The 16,449-nt window shown below is 33.0% G+C and overlaps 1 protein-coding gene and 1 non-coding gene across 3 annotated transcripts; one reads left to right on the top strand and one right to left on the bottom strand.

The window, feature by feature from the left end:
• The first annotated feature begins 83 nt into the window (after positions 1 to 83).
• LOC133173807 (multivesicular body subunit 12B-like) lies at positions 84 to 13,960 on the top strand. 2 transcript variants are annotated; one of them, XM_061308853.1, is made up of 12 exons: positions 84 to 169; positions 2,194 to 2,283; positions 3,854 to 3,936; positions 4,287 to 4,394; positions 5,377 to 5,467; positions 6,213 to 6,345; positions 6,839 to 6,982; positions 8,788 to 8,888; positions 9,080 to 9,097; positions 10,731 to 10,786; positions 11,753 to 11,803; positions 13,098 to 13,960. In XM_061308853.1, exons 3-12 carry the CDS (start codon positions 3,859 to 3,861, stop codon positions 13,146 to 13,148), a joined length of 831 nt encoding a protein of 276 aa, XP_061164837.1. In that variant the 5' UTR covers positions 84 to 169; positions 2,194 to 2,283; positions 3,854 to 3,858; the 3' UTR covers positions 13,149 to 13,960. The 2 variants fall into 2 exon arrangements, with proteins under 2 accessions (XP_061164837.1, XP_061164838.1); XM_061308854.1 differs by lacking the exon at positions 9,080 to 9,097 and having other exon boundaries at positions 85 to 169.
• On the bottom strand, positions 1,091 to 1,163 carry Trnap-agg (transfer RNA proline (anticodon AGG)). The gene has a single exon. It is a non-coding gene; the product is annotated as a tRNA-Pro (tRNA).
• Positions 13,961 to 16,449: the final 2,489 nt, after the last annotated feature.

The following is a 16,449-nucleotide window of genomic DNA, read 5'->3' as shown; positions in this document are numbered from 1 at the left end:
TACTAAAGAAGTCGGACTACATCAGAGTCGAGTATCAACCGAAATATATTGTGGAGGATCTGGTTGTCTTAATTGATCTTGGTGACCAAAGCGCTTTATAATATTTTCGGGGTTTTCTTTGAGAAATTAGTCATCAGACTCGGATTCGGTACATTTATTATTTACGTTGGTACGTATCCTTTTTATATTTTTAAAACTTTCTGGTAATAGTTTAATCACAGGCACCAGAATGTTCATTTACATACACATTGTCAATATTTACATTAACTTCCTATGCCCGTGTGTAGAGGGGGAATATTTTATTTTTTGCTCTAGGGCTTTATTTGTTAGTTATTGATGAAAATTCAGGTGCTTTGCCTGTGTTATTATCAAAGAGATATGATACATACTCCACTGTTATATGATGAAAGTTGCACATCTACCATAGACAGCTCTGAAGTGAAGACAGTTTTTTAAAGACTATAGATAAGATATTCACTATTTCATAGGTATGATCATATAGCATCGTTTATCAAAAGGGATGGTATGAGGAATCTGGGGAAAACCTCCATAAACATTTCTAATACCTTCCTAGAATCAGCTGACTGAAAGGTAGACAAACGTCTTGGCCCAATGACACTTCAGCCCATCACAAATGACCCCTCGGCCCAGACAAGTTCAGCCCAGTATTTCAGATAGGTCAGTCCATATGAAAGACACCTCAGGCCAAAAAAATTTTGTGACAGACCTGTCGGTCTATGGTTGTATACAATGATAGAATGTATCAATTGCCACTGCCCAGTAGCATAAAAAATTTAATCTACATGATACTATAAGGGATGTTTATACTTGTAATGGGAGAGGAGAAAAATGCAACAGACCAGAGCAGAATTCGAACCCTGGCCCCCTGAATCTCCACTCAGGTGCTCTACCAACTGAGCTATCTGGCCACCAGCGATCAAACACGTCTGTCAACGCCACATTCCTCCCTCCTTGAAGGTCTTTGGCCCCCAAAGACACCAACCCAGGCTCTTCCCTGGCAGGTCTTTCACCTGTCACTTCCAGGGCATGGCCTGGCACCAAATGTAAAGGGAGAGTAGAAAAATGCGATGGACTAGACCAGGATTCGAACCAGGGCCTCCTGAATCCCTAGTCAGGTGCTCTACCAACTGAGCTATCTGGCCACCAGGGGTCGAACACATCTGACTGCCACATACTATTATATATAAATCCCTGATACTATGGACAATATTCAGGGATTTCCAAATGTCAACATGGCAGATGAATTTGAAGCAAAGCAAATGAATTTATAATATCAGAAAAATAGATGTTCATGTATTTCACTACAACATGTACAACATTAGGTGAAGAAGATATTTTATTTACTAAATACTAATGTCTTTAGTATTTTTATACATGTTATAGTTTAGTTTGGAAAGTTTATATATTTAGTATAATTTACGTACATGTATGTTAAAAATAATATCTAGATGTATGTATTTATCAATCAATTTAAAACAGTTTTTTTCTTTATAATTTTTTTTAAAAGAAGAATTGAATTTTATCATAGTAGCCATTTTGCATTGTGACTCTGATGATCTGAAAGTGAAACAACTGAAATAGGTTAATATCTAAAAGATATAGAGTTAAGTGTCTCACAAGCCTTCTCGTAATTAACCCCTTAATGTCACCAATGATGCACTTAAGATGTATTTAGCAATCATGTTTGTCTTTGTCTTTCCTTTCACGCATTATTGTAATTTACTTGAGGGAAGACCTCAAGTGTTATGGTTAAATAAAACCTTACTCATTCATATGTAATTGTTTTATTCAAAATTTTATCCAAGTGGGACATTGTAAATGTATTTTCCCAAATGTGTTTGCCAATGGGTATGGTTAAAGTGTTGTTGGGCCAATCGGTTTTAATTTAATCTTGGGCCGAGCTGTCTGGGCCAAAATGTCATTGGGCCTAAATGTCTGTGGGCTGAGATGTTGTTGGGCTGACATGTCTGACATTAAACTGAACATACTGTGTTATTGTCATCATTTTAATAAAAGTATTTTATTTTATATGAAATTGTCTAACATTGAACAAAGAATTTACAGAAAGGTACGTTTCATGAAATATGCCGGTGTGAAGCGCAGTAGTTCATGTCCTCATGAATTCTCAAAAATTAAATTCATTTCTTAAGAAAATTTTCATTTGTATTTCAGCTCTTGTGAAAACAAAGATGGATTGAAAAAGTCACTTGCCTGTGCACAAGTATTGTGTCTGAAAAGTTATATTTGAAGTAAATTGTACCGGTAAGTTAAATATGGACAACTTTTGATCAGTTTTCAATCTTCATGATCATAATTCAAAATTGATACTTGAAGAATTATCACAAAATTTATTATGTTTAATCGATCATTGGGCTGAATTTACTAACATTCATTAAAAGTGTAAAATTATTTCTCTTCATATTGCTGAATATTTTACACATACGAGGGTTGTTCGGAAAGTTCGTGGACTACTGTCATAACTTTTTTACTAACATCATATTATATCCAAATTTGGAAGAAATATTTCAACAGTAAATTTAAATGATGTGTATTAAAATTTTTTAAAATATCATGGTTTATTTCAAACTTATTTAGACTTAAAAAATGCGAAAATCGGATCATGGAGCAGGTCAAAATTTCGTAATTTACAATCAAGAGACTAAATAATGTCCGAGGTCATATCTTCTGTAAAATGAAACAAAATCGGAAAAATTCTACATGTTCAAATTAAGAATTGTTTCATATCTTCTAATTCCAAATTATGACTTAATATTTTGCTTTGTTGAAAAGAAATCAGTTTCAGAAGATAGGTAGTCCTCATTAAAAAAAGCCAAAAAAAAAGATGACATCGTAGAACGTCACGGAGCAGCAGTTATCCATACAATTTTGTGTTGTACTCTGGAAAACTAGATAAAAAACTCTGAAAATGCCGGAGGAAGAAAGAAATATGTCAAAAGCGAGTCATGCATGTGTGTGTATATGGTACAAGCGGTATTTGAATGATAGACTACTCTGCGTAGACGATGGTGATCTCTGAGAAAACGGATTATCTGTAAAAATCTTCTCAAAAACATTGAAAAGTTTGTAACGTCATGCTAAGAGTTTGGCGCTTCACAGATGCTAATCTTGTGAAAGCACACTTATGCAGTGAAAAAAAATATAACATTGACAAACAAAATGATGATACTTGGACAATTGTTAGCAAAATAGATTTCAAGTGACAGAGAAACGTTTTTAATGTGTGCACTGGTATTGGGCAATACTTTGAAATGTATAGGGATAGTATTTTTGAGAACCTAACGTCTGTATGTTTTTGACGTTACAGTGTTATTGAGTTTGCTCCGTGGTTACAAAACATGTTGATTTTAAAATTAAATGACATGAATTCTATTAAATCACATGGAATTAAACTTCACACTTAAGCAAAATAAATATTTTTACATATGAAAATGTGCTCATTTTAAATTTCTTGAAGATAGTATAACGAAGATTGGCATAGTCCACGAACTTTCCGAACAACCCTCGTATTTTATCTAGTATATAGATACAAGTTATGTGAAAGACTTGATTATAATTTTTTTGATTTGATGAAGTATTATCATCATTTACTGGTGTAAAAATAAGATATAGGTATCATCAGCTATTGTGTGTAAAAGAATTTATACCAGCAAAGACAAAAAATACTTATTTTTGCCCATGGACATGAATTTCAACAGATTTTGATAATGGCCCCTGAAAGTTCTTAGTTTTCAACCCCCTTTTTATTTATTATGATACTTATGATAGAATGGTTCTAGAGGTACATAAATATGATAAAAGATCTATTTTGTAGAGGACATGGCAGACATAGACAGACCAATTACACAGGTTGCCATAGTAGCAGATCCCGCTAGGTGTCCTCCAGGATTTACTCTGGTAATTATTGATTTACTCTGGTCATTATTGATTTACTCTGGTAATTACTGTATACAAAGTTATTTTCACCTCTTGTTATTTTCACCCTTTTACACTTGCAAACAATTTTGCCCCTTAATTCGCCAAAATAAGGGTAGGGCGAAAGGGGCGAAAATAAAACGGGGACGAAAATTTCCCTGTACACAGTATTTACATTGGTAATTATATACAGAATTTTCATTTAAATCTGAGATAAAGACAGTTTTAAAAGAATTATATTTTGTTGTAATCATGTATTTTGAGTAAAAGGTGTTTAGAGTTCATTCTATTATTTTAAGAATTGAATGAAAAGTATATGTTGACATGTTTAGATTGATCGTACTTACGATCGCAGAGAGGATGCAGATTTATGGAGAGATGGTCTGTTTGGAAGAAAAGTTGTACGTTTTCTCTGTGTGGAAAAAATGCCACCCTCACCGGTAATTAAAATGTTTTTCAGTTTTCATTTTGATATAAAAAAAAAAATAGATATAGAGTAAATGTGTACATGTATATTTCCTTAAACTCATTAATCCTAGATCATATAAAAACAGGAATTACATGCAGGTACAAATATTTAATCTGATTCTACTTTGATTGGAAATAAAAAAAATTGTTAGCATTTTAATAATATGTGTAGTAGTACATCACATACATGCATGATGATTATAAGAATCATATGTTTGAGAACAGAGTAGATAAATTCTTCAGTTCCTGAAGGAATCATTTATGTCATCTAGGATGAGGCTTTCTGAGTCTTAACAGCAACTAAAATCCCTAAGGATAGAATTTATTTGTCCCTTACTCTCATACATGTATATAGAAAATAATTCATTTTCTCTCAGTAATTTTGGATGTTCTTTAAATGACATTTTTCAACTGAAGCAATAATCTTAGCTATGTAATTGCATATTCCAGTTCCAATCTGAATCTACAGTATTTGTCAGAAATATAGTACATGTGCTATGATTCAGTGTTCACTGCTAGTGTACACCCTAAAAGATGAAGTAGATAAAAAATTGTTTTCAGAAAATCAAACACCCCTTGTATTTATCAAATTGCTTCCATAGGTTATTCCTTAGGATTTTATAGATCTTTAGATTTTATTATGCTGTGCCAAGATAGATGAAGTGATGTAAGAATTTTAAGATGATGACATCCTCAGATAGAGAAATTTCACATTCTTGTTACTCTTGGTTTTCATTGCATCTTAACACTTCTAGTTAGTACATGTATTAAATATATAATAAAGAATATATAGCATGTTGGATGCATGTAATTTAAAAACTCAGTTTTAGATCAATGGAAAGGAAAAAAGAAAGGTCATTGCAGAGAAAATGTAGTAATATTGATTGTATAAATGTATGGGTGTGCAGGAATCTCATAAGAAGTCTCTACAGCATTTGATTTTTTTTCCCCCAGGGTAGAGATGTATTGGTAGATGTGACTGTGATTGGAGAAAGAGACGCCATCCCAGCTGGATTTACATGTGTAGATTTCACAAGTGATTCACGTAAGACCAATAAGACCACGGCTCTTTAGTTTATCTGTAGATAAAGGACTATATTCTGTAATGGCTAATATCTGCCCCCAAAATCAAACTTTGATGGAGAAACCTTTAATAATGTTCTAAACCAGGGTAATATTTGCACACTTTAAAGCATTACATATTTTCTTGTAAAATGATGTCATTAGTTAGATATGAAGTCAGGAAAATGATTTAATTTTAAAATTTCAACAAATTCAAAAGAAAATAGTGTATTTTATATACTGGGTATACTTTTTGATAGCACAGGTCTGCTGAGACTTGACCTTTTGATATAATATGTTGAATGATAATATCAGTGAAATCTGTGAAATCTATAGTACCCGAGAATTTTGCAATCTTAAAGAAATTTTGCTCTTTTTGTCCTCTTTTTCAAAACTAATGGAAATCCTGATAGTTTGTGATTCAAAGAGACAAGAAAAGCCAATTATTTGCCCTCAGTCTGTAGTATATTTTTAAAATTCTGATTGACTGTAGTTCTTTTTTTTCAATAAAAGTGATGATTTTTTTTTCTCAATGTTTTGACAACAACTTTTAAGTTTTGTATAAGATGGAATAACTGTAAGGGTTAGATCTTTTGTTTTGCTCATTGTTTGGTGATTTTTTTTTAAATGCATACATTTTCAAAATGCAGACAGTAATTCCTGACTGATGAGTAAATAAAAATTTCTGCAATTTTGAAAATTTGATAAAGGTTTATTAAATGTTGCAGGCGAAAAAGCTGTCAAAAAGAAGATGCTGTGTGTTCGTTACATGTCCAGCGACTTAACCAATGATGCCATATGTGAACTTATCCTTTTAAGCAAGGGAGTGAGACGACCCCCTAATGGTTATACACTGGTGGGGTAAGAGTTCAGATAATGAGATAAGAAATTTGGTTTTTAAAGTTAAATAGTTCCCTAACCATGGAGGCCAGTGCTTTTACCGATTTACCATGATATGTAGAGTTTGGTGAAGACCTTATTGGGTGTGAAATCTGTTTATCACAAGTGAAGCTCAAGTAGAAACTAGTGGTCATCATATGAAATTTTAACTTGTTTACTTGTATGAGTGGTTAAACTACATGTACTACTTAAGGAGTATTTCCAAAAAAAGAGTTTTATTCATGATTATCATTAACTAAAGTCTTTTTGAGGATTTCTTTGAAAAAGGATCAATCAAAGGTTGGAATTGTGTCTGGCAACAAAGGATACAATTTTAGAGTATTGCAAATTTAGAATATGGGCCCCCTTTTGAACAGGAAGAAGTGCTCTTCATTAAGGCACATGCATGTATATGTTTGACGGATTGACCAATGAAGGCACATATATCTTATAACTTTATACTTTCTTAACCTAGAGAGCTGAATTACATGGGACTGTGCTATAAAATGTCCAGTTTTCGTAAACCTGCAGTTCAGATGGATTCCCACCAAGGCCAATCAACTGAGCCCACCTTCCACACACAGGGCTATTCCACAACCCAATCCACACCAATGAACATGTAAGTGTTAGTAAATCACTTAGAGCTACTCCACACATCACACACAGGGCTATCCCACAACCCAATCCACACCAATGAACATGCAAGTATTAGTAAATCACTATTAAAGAGCTACTCCACACGTCACACAGGGCTTTTCCACAAACCAATCCACACCAATGAACATGTAAGTATTGGTAAATCACTCAGAGCTACTCCACATGTCACACACAGGGCTATTTCACAACTCAGTCCACACCAATGAACATGTAAGTATTGGTAAATAACTCAAAGCTACTCCACATGTCACACACGGGGCTATTTCACAACTCAACCCACACCAATGAACATGTAAGTATTGGTAAAGCACTCAGAGCTACACCACATGTCACACACGGGGCTATTTCACAACTCAATCCACACCAATGAACATGTAAGTATTAGTAAATCACTGAGAGCTACTCCATACATCACACACGGGGCTATTTCACAACTCAATCCACACCAATGAACGTACAAGTATTTAGTAAATCACTCTGTGCTACTCCATACATCACACACGGGGCTATTCCACAACCCAATCCACACCAATGAACATGTAAGTATTAGTAAATCACTTAGAGCTACACCACACGTCACACACAGGGCTATTCCACAACCCAATCCACACCAATGAACATGCAAGTATTAGTAAATCACTATTAAAGAGCTACTCCACACGTCACACACAGGGCTATTCCACAACCCAATCCACACCAATGAACATGCAAGTATTAGTAAATCACTATTAAAGAGCTACTCCACACGTCACACACAGCTATTCAACAACCCAGTATACACCAATGAATGTAAATGTTTAATATATAACTCAGATATACTCCACAATAGCACATTATATGCCAATCAGTCAACACCAAGAGACTTGTATGCAATGTAACACACATGGTTACTCCACCAAGTCCACACCAGTGAGTTTGTACATGTATGTGCTGTAATACAAAGTGATTCTCCACATCAATGAACTAACACAATACATGGTTGATCCACTTTATCCAAATGAACATATACAATGGTACATGAATAATATACTTGGGTATCCCCTTCCAATCAACATCAGTGAACATATAAGTATGTTGAAAAACACAAAGGGCTTCTCCACTTTATACATACTGATGGAGAGGTCATGAGTGGGCTTCTCCACTTTATACATACTGATGGAGAGGTCATGAGTGGGCTTCTCCACTTTATACATACTGATGGAGAGGTCATGAGTGGGCTTCTCCACTTTATACATACTGATGGAGAGGTCATGAGTGGGCTTCTCCACTTTATACATACTGGTAGAGAGGTCATGAGTGGGCATCTCCACTTTATACATACTGGTGTCATGAGTGGGCTTCTCCACTTTATACATACTGGTGGAGATGTCATGATTGGGCTTCTCCACTTAATACATACTGGTGGAGAAGTCATGAGTGGGCTTCTCCACTTTATACGTACTGGTGGAGATGTCTTGAGTAACAGGGTCATTCACCCTGACCACACCAGTGTATATGTATTGAAGTGGATTTGAACCCTTATACCCTCTGGATAAGTGCCAAGTTATGTTTTAAGTGAAAGTGCAGAAAATTTAGAGTATATGGTGTTGATTTATCACTTTTAAAACCTCTTTATAGCATGTGTAGTATTATCTATTGGGCCAACATTTTTCATTTGAGAAAAAAAGAACAGATTATTCATGTAAGAATAGTATCAAGCAGCTTAAAACATGATTTTGTCATCTTACATCTAATTAACTTACACTTGTTTGTTCCTCATATTTTCAGGTCAGCTCTGGGTTCTAATTTACCCTACAACCCGACTCCATATAGGAATGGGCCATTAGAAAGAGGAACAAGTTTTGCAGAGACAGCAAACACTCTACAAGGTACTCTTACAATGACAATTGATTCTATTTCTTATAGAACTTGTTTACATGTGGTGTATTTTGTATATATTTTTTTTCAAATTTTTGATAAATTTTATATTTTGAAATGTTGTTTTTTTTATGTATTAAGTCAATGTTTAGAGATGAGTTTTTATGTTTTAAAGTGCACCTGTAAATATTCTGTTCTATAGGGAGCCAGGCAGTTACAGGTTATTAGTCACTCTCTTATTTAACATCTGGCTGTTGCATGGCCAACATTTATATATATAATAGCCTTTCTGCTCGGCCTTTCTTGATTCATTGCTTTACTACATTTTCTTTGATCAACAAACAATCATGTGTTTACATCTGTTGTTTTATGGACATGTATGCTTAGAAATTTTTATGGAAGATCAAAGACACAAAACAAAACTTGTTTAATTTACTTCTTAACTATTTTGTCTGTAAATAATTAATCAAAAATTTAACAAACTTGCCTTTACATAAACATTGTATATCTTCTTACCACCAAAAAGTGTTAGTGCACTTTAATACAAAATATACTGTTTAGTTTCAGAAATAAGAAAATTATTTTTAACATGTATTTTGATAAAAGTGGAATCTGCTTTCTTTTGAAGTACATGTTGAGTACCGGTAACTGAAATGTTACCAAGAGATTATTTTAATGATTTTGAAAGACTTGAGTCGAGGCCATCTTTCAAAAATTGTCTGCTTCCCTCTCCCTGACTTGAAATGGCCTGACTTGATACTTTTTTAAAATCTCCAGGAAATACAGTTGAACTTCAGTATCTCAAACACCCATATCTCGAATACCATGTTCCTTTAGAATTTTACCCTTGATATCTCTAATCCTTAGATATCTCGGAAGTTTTATTCATGGTCCCATGGAGTTTGAGATAATGAGGTTTGACTGTAATTACTTTTTAATTCATTCTGGAATTGCTCATCCTGTCTACAACTATTTTATTCTTATTAATACTGTCTTCTAATTTCAAAAAAAAAAAATTATATATTAAGCATTGACGTAGAAATTTCTGAAAAAAAAATTTTTTTTTCCCTACCTCCCTACCCAAATTTTTCACACTGATTTGGAAGAGGAGAAGTAAACATTTTTTTCAAAGATGGCCCAGTGAAGCCCATATCAAAGTAACATGGTCCTTCAGCATGGGTCCTGGGTGGGGAGTGTTCATTTACATTCAGTGCATCTTAAAAAGTTCTTTAAAATGGGTCATTTTAAAAATTAATTTTTATATTTTAATGATTTTGTTACGGGTAATATTTAAATCTTTTCTGATGTCATTTTCTTTAGTCTGTTCCTCCTCAAGCTTTAGTTTACATAGTGCTGATTTTGAGGATTTTGTAGCTGTAAAGTGATACAGACTTTTTGTCAATTAATATTTCCTGATGTAATACATAAACTGATTCCTTCAGCATACTAAATCATCAAATCCAAAATTACAAGTGTCGTACAGATACACAGTAGTATAGAGTGTGTTGTTACTGATGGTACATTTCACTTTTCTGAGCAAACATATTTACAGAATATGTTTTATTTTTTAATTTTAAAAAAGAATTCCAGTATCCTTTGGTACTCAAGAAGCATACACTACTCAATAATAAGAATCATTCAATTTGGAAAACAGTCAAGAGAAAAAACTACACCATACAATCTGATGTCCAAAATACAATAAAAAAAAAAAATACTAGTATACAAACTGAAAGGAATGTGAATTTGCATGTTGTCATTTGACATGATATATTATAAACATAGTCTATTGATGAGTGACATTGATTATTATAATCCTTATGTAACTGGCTTAATTTGTTTTTTCTGTATTATAGCCTTACAGGGTCTACCATTTGAACTGAATCGTGCAGTGTTTAATGACGACTTAAATGTAAGTTTCCGTGTATTTATTCAAAATTTTGAATGTTAAATTTTTTCCCTTTTATTTCATCAATATTTACTGTCCATAAAATATACACAAAATGATTTCAGTGTACTTAGTCTATCTTTAAATCTGATGCAACATTAAGGGCACTTGAAAGGTTAATACATTCACATCAAAGAGCTTGGTTCACTTTGTGCATAAAATGGCCTTGTCCATATACCAAATAATTGACTGTCACCTTATGTTCCATATCAAACATCAATATAAAGTAGAGACTTAGTGCTTTCATTTCCTATAAAAAAGTTTCCTCTGAAAGTCAAGGAATTGGAAAACAGGCTTTGTGAAATTGCAATGTTCTTGAATTTTGCAGAAAATAGGTGTATCTGAGTACCTTCAGCAAGGAATTAAAATATGAGCACATCCTCGATCCAAAAAATAAAACGTTTCATAATCTTCAGAAACCATTACCTGGTATATCAATATATAATTACACATTTTTGATGAGAAGTTGTGCTCGATATGATATTGAAAAACAGCTCAAATTTTTGGCCATTTTTGAAGGAATTTTCAAGATATATTGGGAAAAATTAAGCAATTCATGACGTCATAATACATTGACCAGCGAGAAAATTACATCATTCTCGATAGATATGCAATCACTAATGGTCTAAATGATACTTAATGCACTGTCAAATAAAACTGAGCAGTTTTGATTTTTCATAAATTCAAGGGGCCAGAAAGGCCAAAAGTGAACCTTGCTGTTTGCTCTAATTGTTTATCTGTGAATCTTCTACCTAATGTATGCTGCAAATGCTGTATCTGACCTTGTGGGGAAAAAAAAACTTTTAACAGTATTTCATTATCTGTAAAAGACTGCTCATTGCTACAAAATATCTTTATTTTCAGTCTGCAAATTGAATTTATGAGCATATTCTAATTTCTATTTATAATAATTGAATTCTATGTTTTCAGGTAACGATCCCAAAGATTCCATACAAATCCATCATGGATATAGAAAATGAAGTAAGTATCTTTAGATACCCACATGTACAGGTCATTTCCCAATCTTGTCAGTATGTAAATCATCTGGTAACTATTTACTAGTATTCACTTTGAGAATTATCCTGAGTTTTATAATCTTCTTTTATGTGCAAATATTTATATCCATGAACCATTTATTTGATTGTGCATTTAACGAGATTCGTTCCTTAGCTTTTGATCAGATTTTTGTCTAGACCTCTATTTAAAAAATTCTGCATAATGTTTTAGTTCTTACAATAAATTTGGATTCTGCAATGCTAACTAAACTATATTCAATTAAAACCCCATGATTAAATTCCATACCGAAAGCATTAAGTGAGGAACTATATTTTGTGGTGGAAGGTTTTATAGAAGAAAATGATCATTTTTTCTCGTTCAAAATATTTACAGTATTGTTAAGTTTGGATTCCTATTTTTACATGCAGCCTGCACACAGAGTTATTTTGTGCAGTGAAATGTTTCATGCTGTTCCTAAATAATAAATTAACAATCATGAATTCTATCATCATATTGGACAAATATAACCCATTTTTGGTTTTGATTTTTAATTAATCTATGTGTATACTATACACTGTATAGATTCCAAAAATATACTTGATGAAAAATTCTCAATACTTTTGATAACAGGATCCAACCTCCTTAATAGAATGTGTCTTTGGTTGCAAAAATTAATACATGTAGTGGTTAATGGATGTCAAACTAATGAATCCCAAATAAAATTTTTCAAAAATAATATAGTTTACAATATACTGTACATGTACATAAATTGATGTATTTAAAATTTAGCGCAATCACTGGGTGTAGGGTTGTTTGCGTAATCATGAATTAGCACTACATACATCCGCGCCATGATTTGTATTTATTAATGAATTCTTAGAGGTATTCATGAAGTAGTGCATCCTTGTCCGTGCCAAAGGTGCTAAAATATGAAGCCCGCTTTAATAAGTACACATAGAGTATGAAATCAATCTATATCTGTGTTCTTTATTTTTTGGCTTAGGTATTTTCGATAAAAATAGCCAAACCTTTTTATGAGGGAAATAAAAGATACCATATATCTTCACAGTTTAACTATGATGTAATATGATACAGGTGTATGTCAGTTTTTAGTTCGGGTGATTTATTGTATATTTACAGTATAACTATGATTTCTATGATACATGTGTTTTTCAGTTTTTATATAGGATGATCTACTTACATATATTGACAGTATAACTTTGATTTCTATAATACATGTGTATTTCAGTTTTAAGGATGATTTATTGTATATTTACAGTATAACTACGATTTCTCAGTGGAAAGATCTGCTGCCGCTAGGGTTCCTTAGGATCATAAGATGGAAACTGGAAATGTACCCAGGCCTTAGAAATCAGCTGGACTGAGTTTGTTACATTTTACCCTAGGAATCAATAAACAGAGACATATTGAAGTATTCTGATATATTATTATGATCTAGAAATACAATTAATAGTTGCCATTGTAGCAAAATATTATTTATGCAAAAAAAAAAAATCTCTAATTAAGATTGATATATATTATTATCTACATAATGTACAGCAGATATTTACATGTGTAAATTATTGCCAGTCGGTGGTTGACTTTTCAAAATGCATAGAAAGTTGTACTCCACAATTTGAAGTTTAAGCCTCTGTTTGAATTTATACAGACAAATCCACACCCTTGTAGTGTCAATTTTTCATAAATGATCTTACTTTTATCATCAAACTTTTAATGTGCTCAATTTGCATCATATTCATAACTATAAAGATATTTCAGATGAGTAATGAATTTGATTGGTTTTGAGACTAATGTGTGAGTACATTTAAATTTGTCCTTTAAATGTAGTTTGTATGTTTGTTATTGTGTTACAATATTGGGCTATCTGTGATAGAGAGACAGGTATATGTTTGATTGTGTACTGCTCAGAGTCAGACATTAGACATACACTGTACAGTGTATAACATGATTTACTGAATATGTCAAAGTACAAGGTCATTTATGGTATAAGGATTTTTGTTGATTTTGTGAATTTTTTGTGTTGCCATTCTTCTTTTTTGCCAGTGTTGTCCTTCTTTTCTTTACAAGTACATGTTTTTATGCCTCATAAATATATTGTATTAAACAAATTTTTAATGATAACTTGTGTAACAGACTTGGTTTGTTAAATTGGTGAGCTTTATGAAAAGTGGACAGCCATGCCAGTCTGAGTTTTATGAATAGTGGACAGCCATGCCAGTCTGAGCTCATCAAGAGGCTCCAAGGCTGAAGAGCTCATGGCTCTTTTGAGCCCAGCAAATGATTTTCTTAATGTTGGGTTCTCGAGGAAGGGTTCAGGTAAAAATCATGGAAAACATTTTTCAAAGGTGTAAAAGGAACATCAGAGTTGCCTCAAAATGGATACATGTGTATTTTAAAAATGTTGCAATGAAACTGACTTTATATATTCAAACTCATCATGTCCTAACACTTTCTCTTTAAACACATAGCATTAGAAGACAATTGTTATTTGATGTGCAATATCACATTGTTTGCAGGTAAAATTGGCTTACACAATCTTCATATGAAATTCACACATTGTGCAAATTCTTTGCATGGGAAAGAGACCAGTAGTGATCATATCCGAGTGGATCAAAGGATCTAATTTAATAAGATTGTGGAAAGAGAAGATGAAGTACCAATTTCTCACAATATTCATATGAATTTAATAGCTTGGATTTCATTTGAATATCATGCAAAAGAAGTATATTGAGAAATCACTAATTTTCGTGGGGGTTAAATTTTCGTTGTTTTCAAGGTATGAAGAGACCCATGAATTCATGTCCCCATGAAATGTAAATATATTTCATATACATAATTACTTAACACTTTTCTACCATGAAATCAAATCCCCCTGAACCAATATTTTTTTTCTTTAGCCTCGAAAATTTTACCCCACGAAAATATATGATTTCACAATATTCTTTAGCGACCCCAAAGGTAATATCCATCAATTCATATAGTTAAACTAAAGCTTCTGCTTTTTCTGTGTTCATTGTAAAACAGATTGGGCATCTTTTGTATAAAGTTTTCTTTTCTTTGTTGATGCCAGATTCAAGTAAGCAAACATCAAAACTGATGGATACAAATGGCCTTGTATCTGGAATCACTTTTCAGGTTATTCATCTTTCTCTAGATCTTCTTTATTTCAGATTTCATTGCATAAGATTTGTTCTCTTGTGTTCCATTGAAGTACTGATATAATTGTGAGATATATGCAAGTTGCATGAACATTAGATCAAAATGGGAATGATCCCAAGGGATACATGAACCAAGTGAAAAATATCCAGTAAAGGCTGGCTCAATGCTGAGGTGACTGACATTCAGCAAAGCTGAACATTGCCCAGTGGTTTTGCCCACATTGGTCAAGATCTGGATATATACTGGTTTTTAAGTTAGGGCAACAATAAAATACAGTTACTGAACTCCCTCAAAGCTCAATGACCATGAAGTCTTATTGAAATAGAGTGAATTATATAGGAAATTTAAGAAGGTCCCGATTGCAATTGGAAAGTTTTCCTTCTTCATTGTCAACAATAGTGATCTCTTTCTGCCTTTGAATAATTATTTCAAGGAATGCCATAAGGAGATGGGTGAACAAGGTGCGCAGAATGCCTATAGCTTCAGATATATAAAAATCATAATCAATTTGTGAATTTGGTATTTAGAGTAAAGTTATTGAAATTTATGAAATTATGATAAACAAAACTTTTCTGAGGAAAATTCTCTCGGCAAAAATTATGTTGGTATTTGTGGGGTTCGAACCCCAGCAAATAAAAATCCTGAGTATCATTTTCCCCTGAGACTAACACGCTAACCACTACGCTACACAGCTCCTTGTGAATGGTGGCATTTAAATCATGTTTGTGATATGACCCTTGACTAAATGGACTTCAAGTATTTCTCAGAAAGATGCGAATGTTGTGTCATAAAGTGTATTTTTAAGGTACAGTGGGTCTTTGCTCCATGTTTTCTTAACCAAAAAATGTATAATTTTACGCAAACTTTGAGGAAAAACTTTCAAAAATATGGAGCAAAGACCCATTCATATCGAAAAATTGTGTTATAGTATGGAAAAAATGATCCTTTTTGCCCTCTCTAGTGTGTGTATGCTATTTCATAGGTAAATAATTTCAATCTTTGTGAGATTTTTGCAAATTGTGGAGATTTTGCATAAAGTATACTTTAATTTTAGATGAAATATCAAAGAAAATTTTGTTATAATTGAGATTTAATTTTTCACCTTCATGTTTGTCGCACTATAGGCATTACGCTCGCCTTGTTCGCCCATCTTCTTTGACCCCTCTACTGTAACTAGCCCAGATCTAGACATAATGCCAGAAACCAAGATTTGAATAACTACTTCATGTCCATGTACCAACCACAGTGAGGAAGGTGTTGATAATGATGCCACCTCCTCTTGAAGTCACTTTTTTGTTAAGCCTTGAAGTCACTTTTTGTTAAGCCTTGACATATTCTTTGGTAATACACAATTTTATGTCAGTTATGAGCCTGAGCATAATTACTACATTTCGCACTTATTGTACCAGTGATCTTGATATGATGTAAGTCAGGAGTGACTTTACTCAATG

The sequence above is a fragment of the Saccostrea echinata genome, unplaced genomic scaffold (genome assembly GCF_033153115.1).
Source record: "Saccostrea echinata isolate AGI-Se365-2 ecotype Australia unplaced genomic scaffold, CSIRO_AGI_Sech_v1 ptg000056l, whole genome shotgun sequence".
Lineage (NCBI taxonomy): Eukaryota > Metazoa > Mollusca > Bivalvia > Ostreida > Ostreidae > Saccostrea > Saccostrea echinata.
The sequence above is the reverse complement of the archived record's forward strand: the minus strand, read 5'-3'. Positions and strand labels throughout refer to the sequence as shown.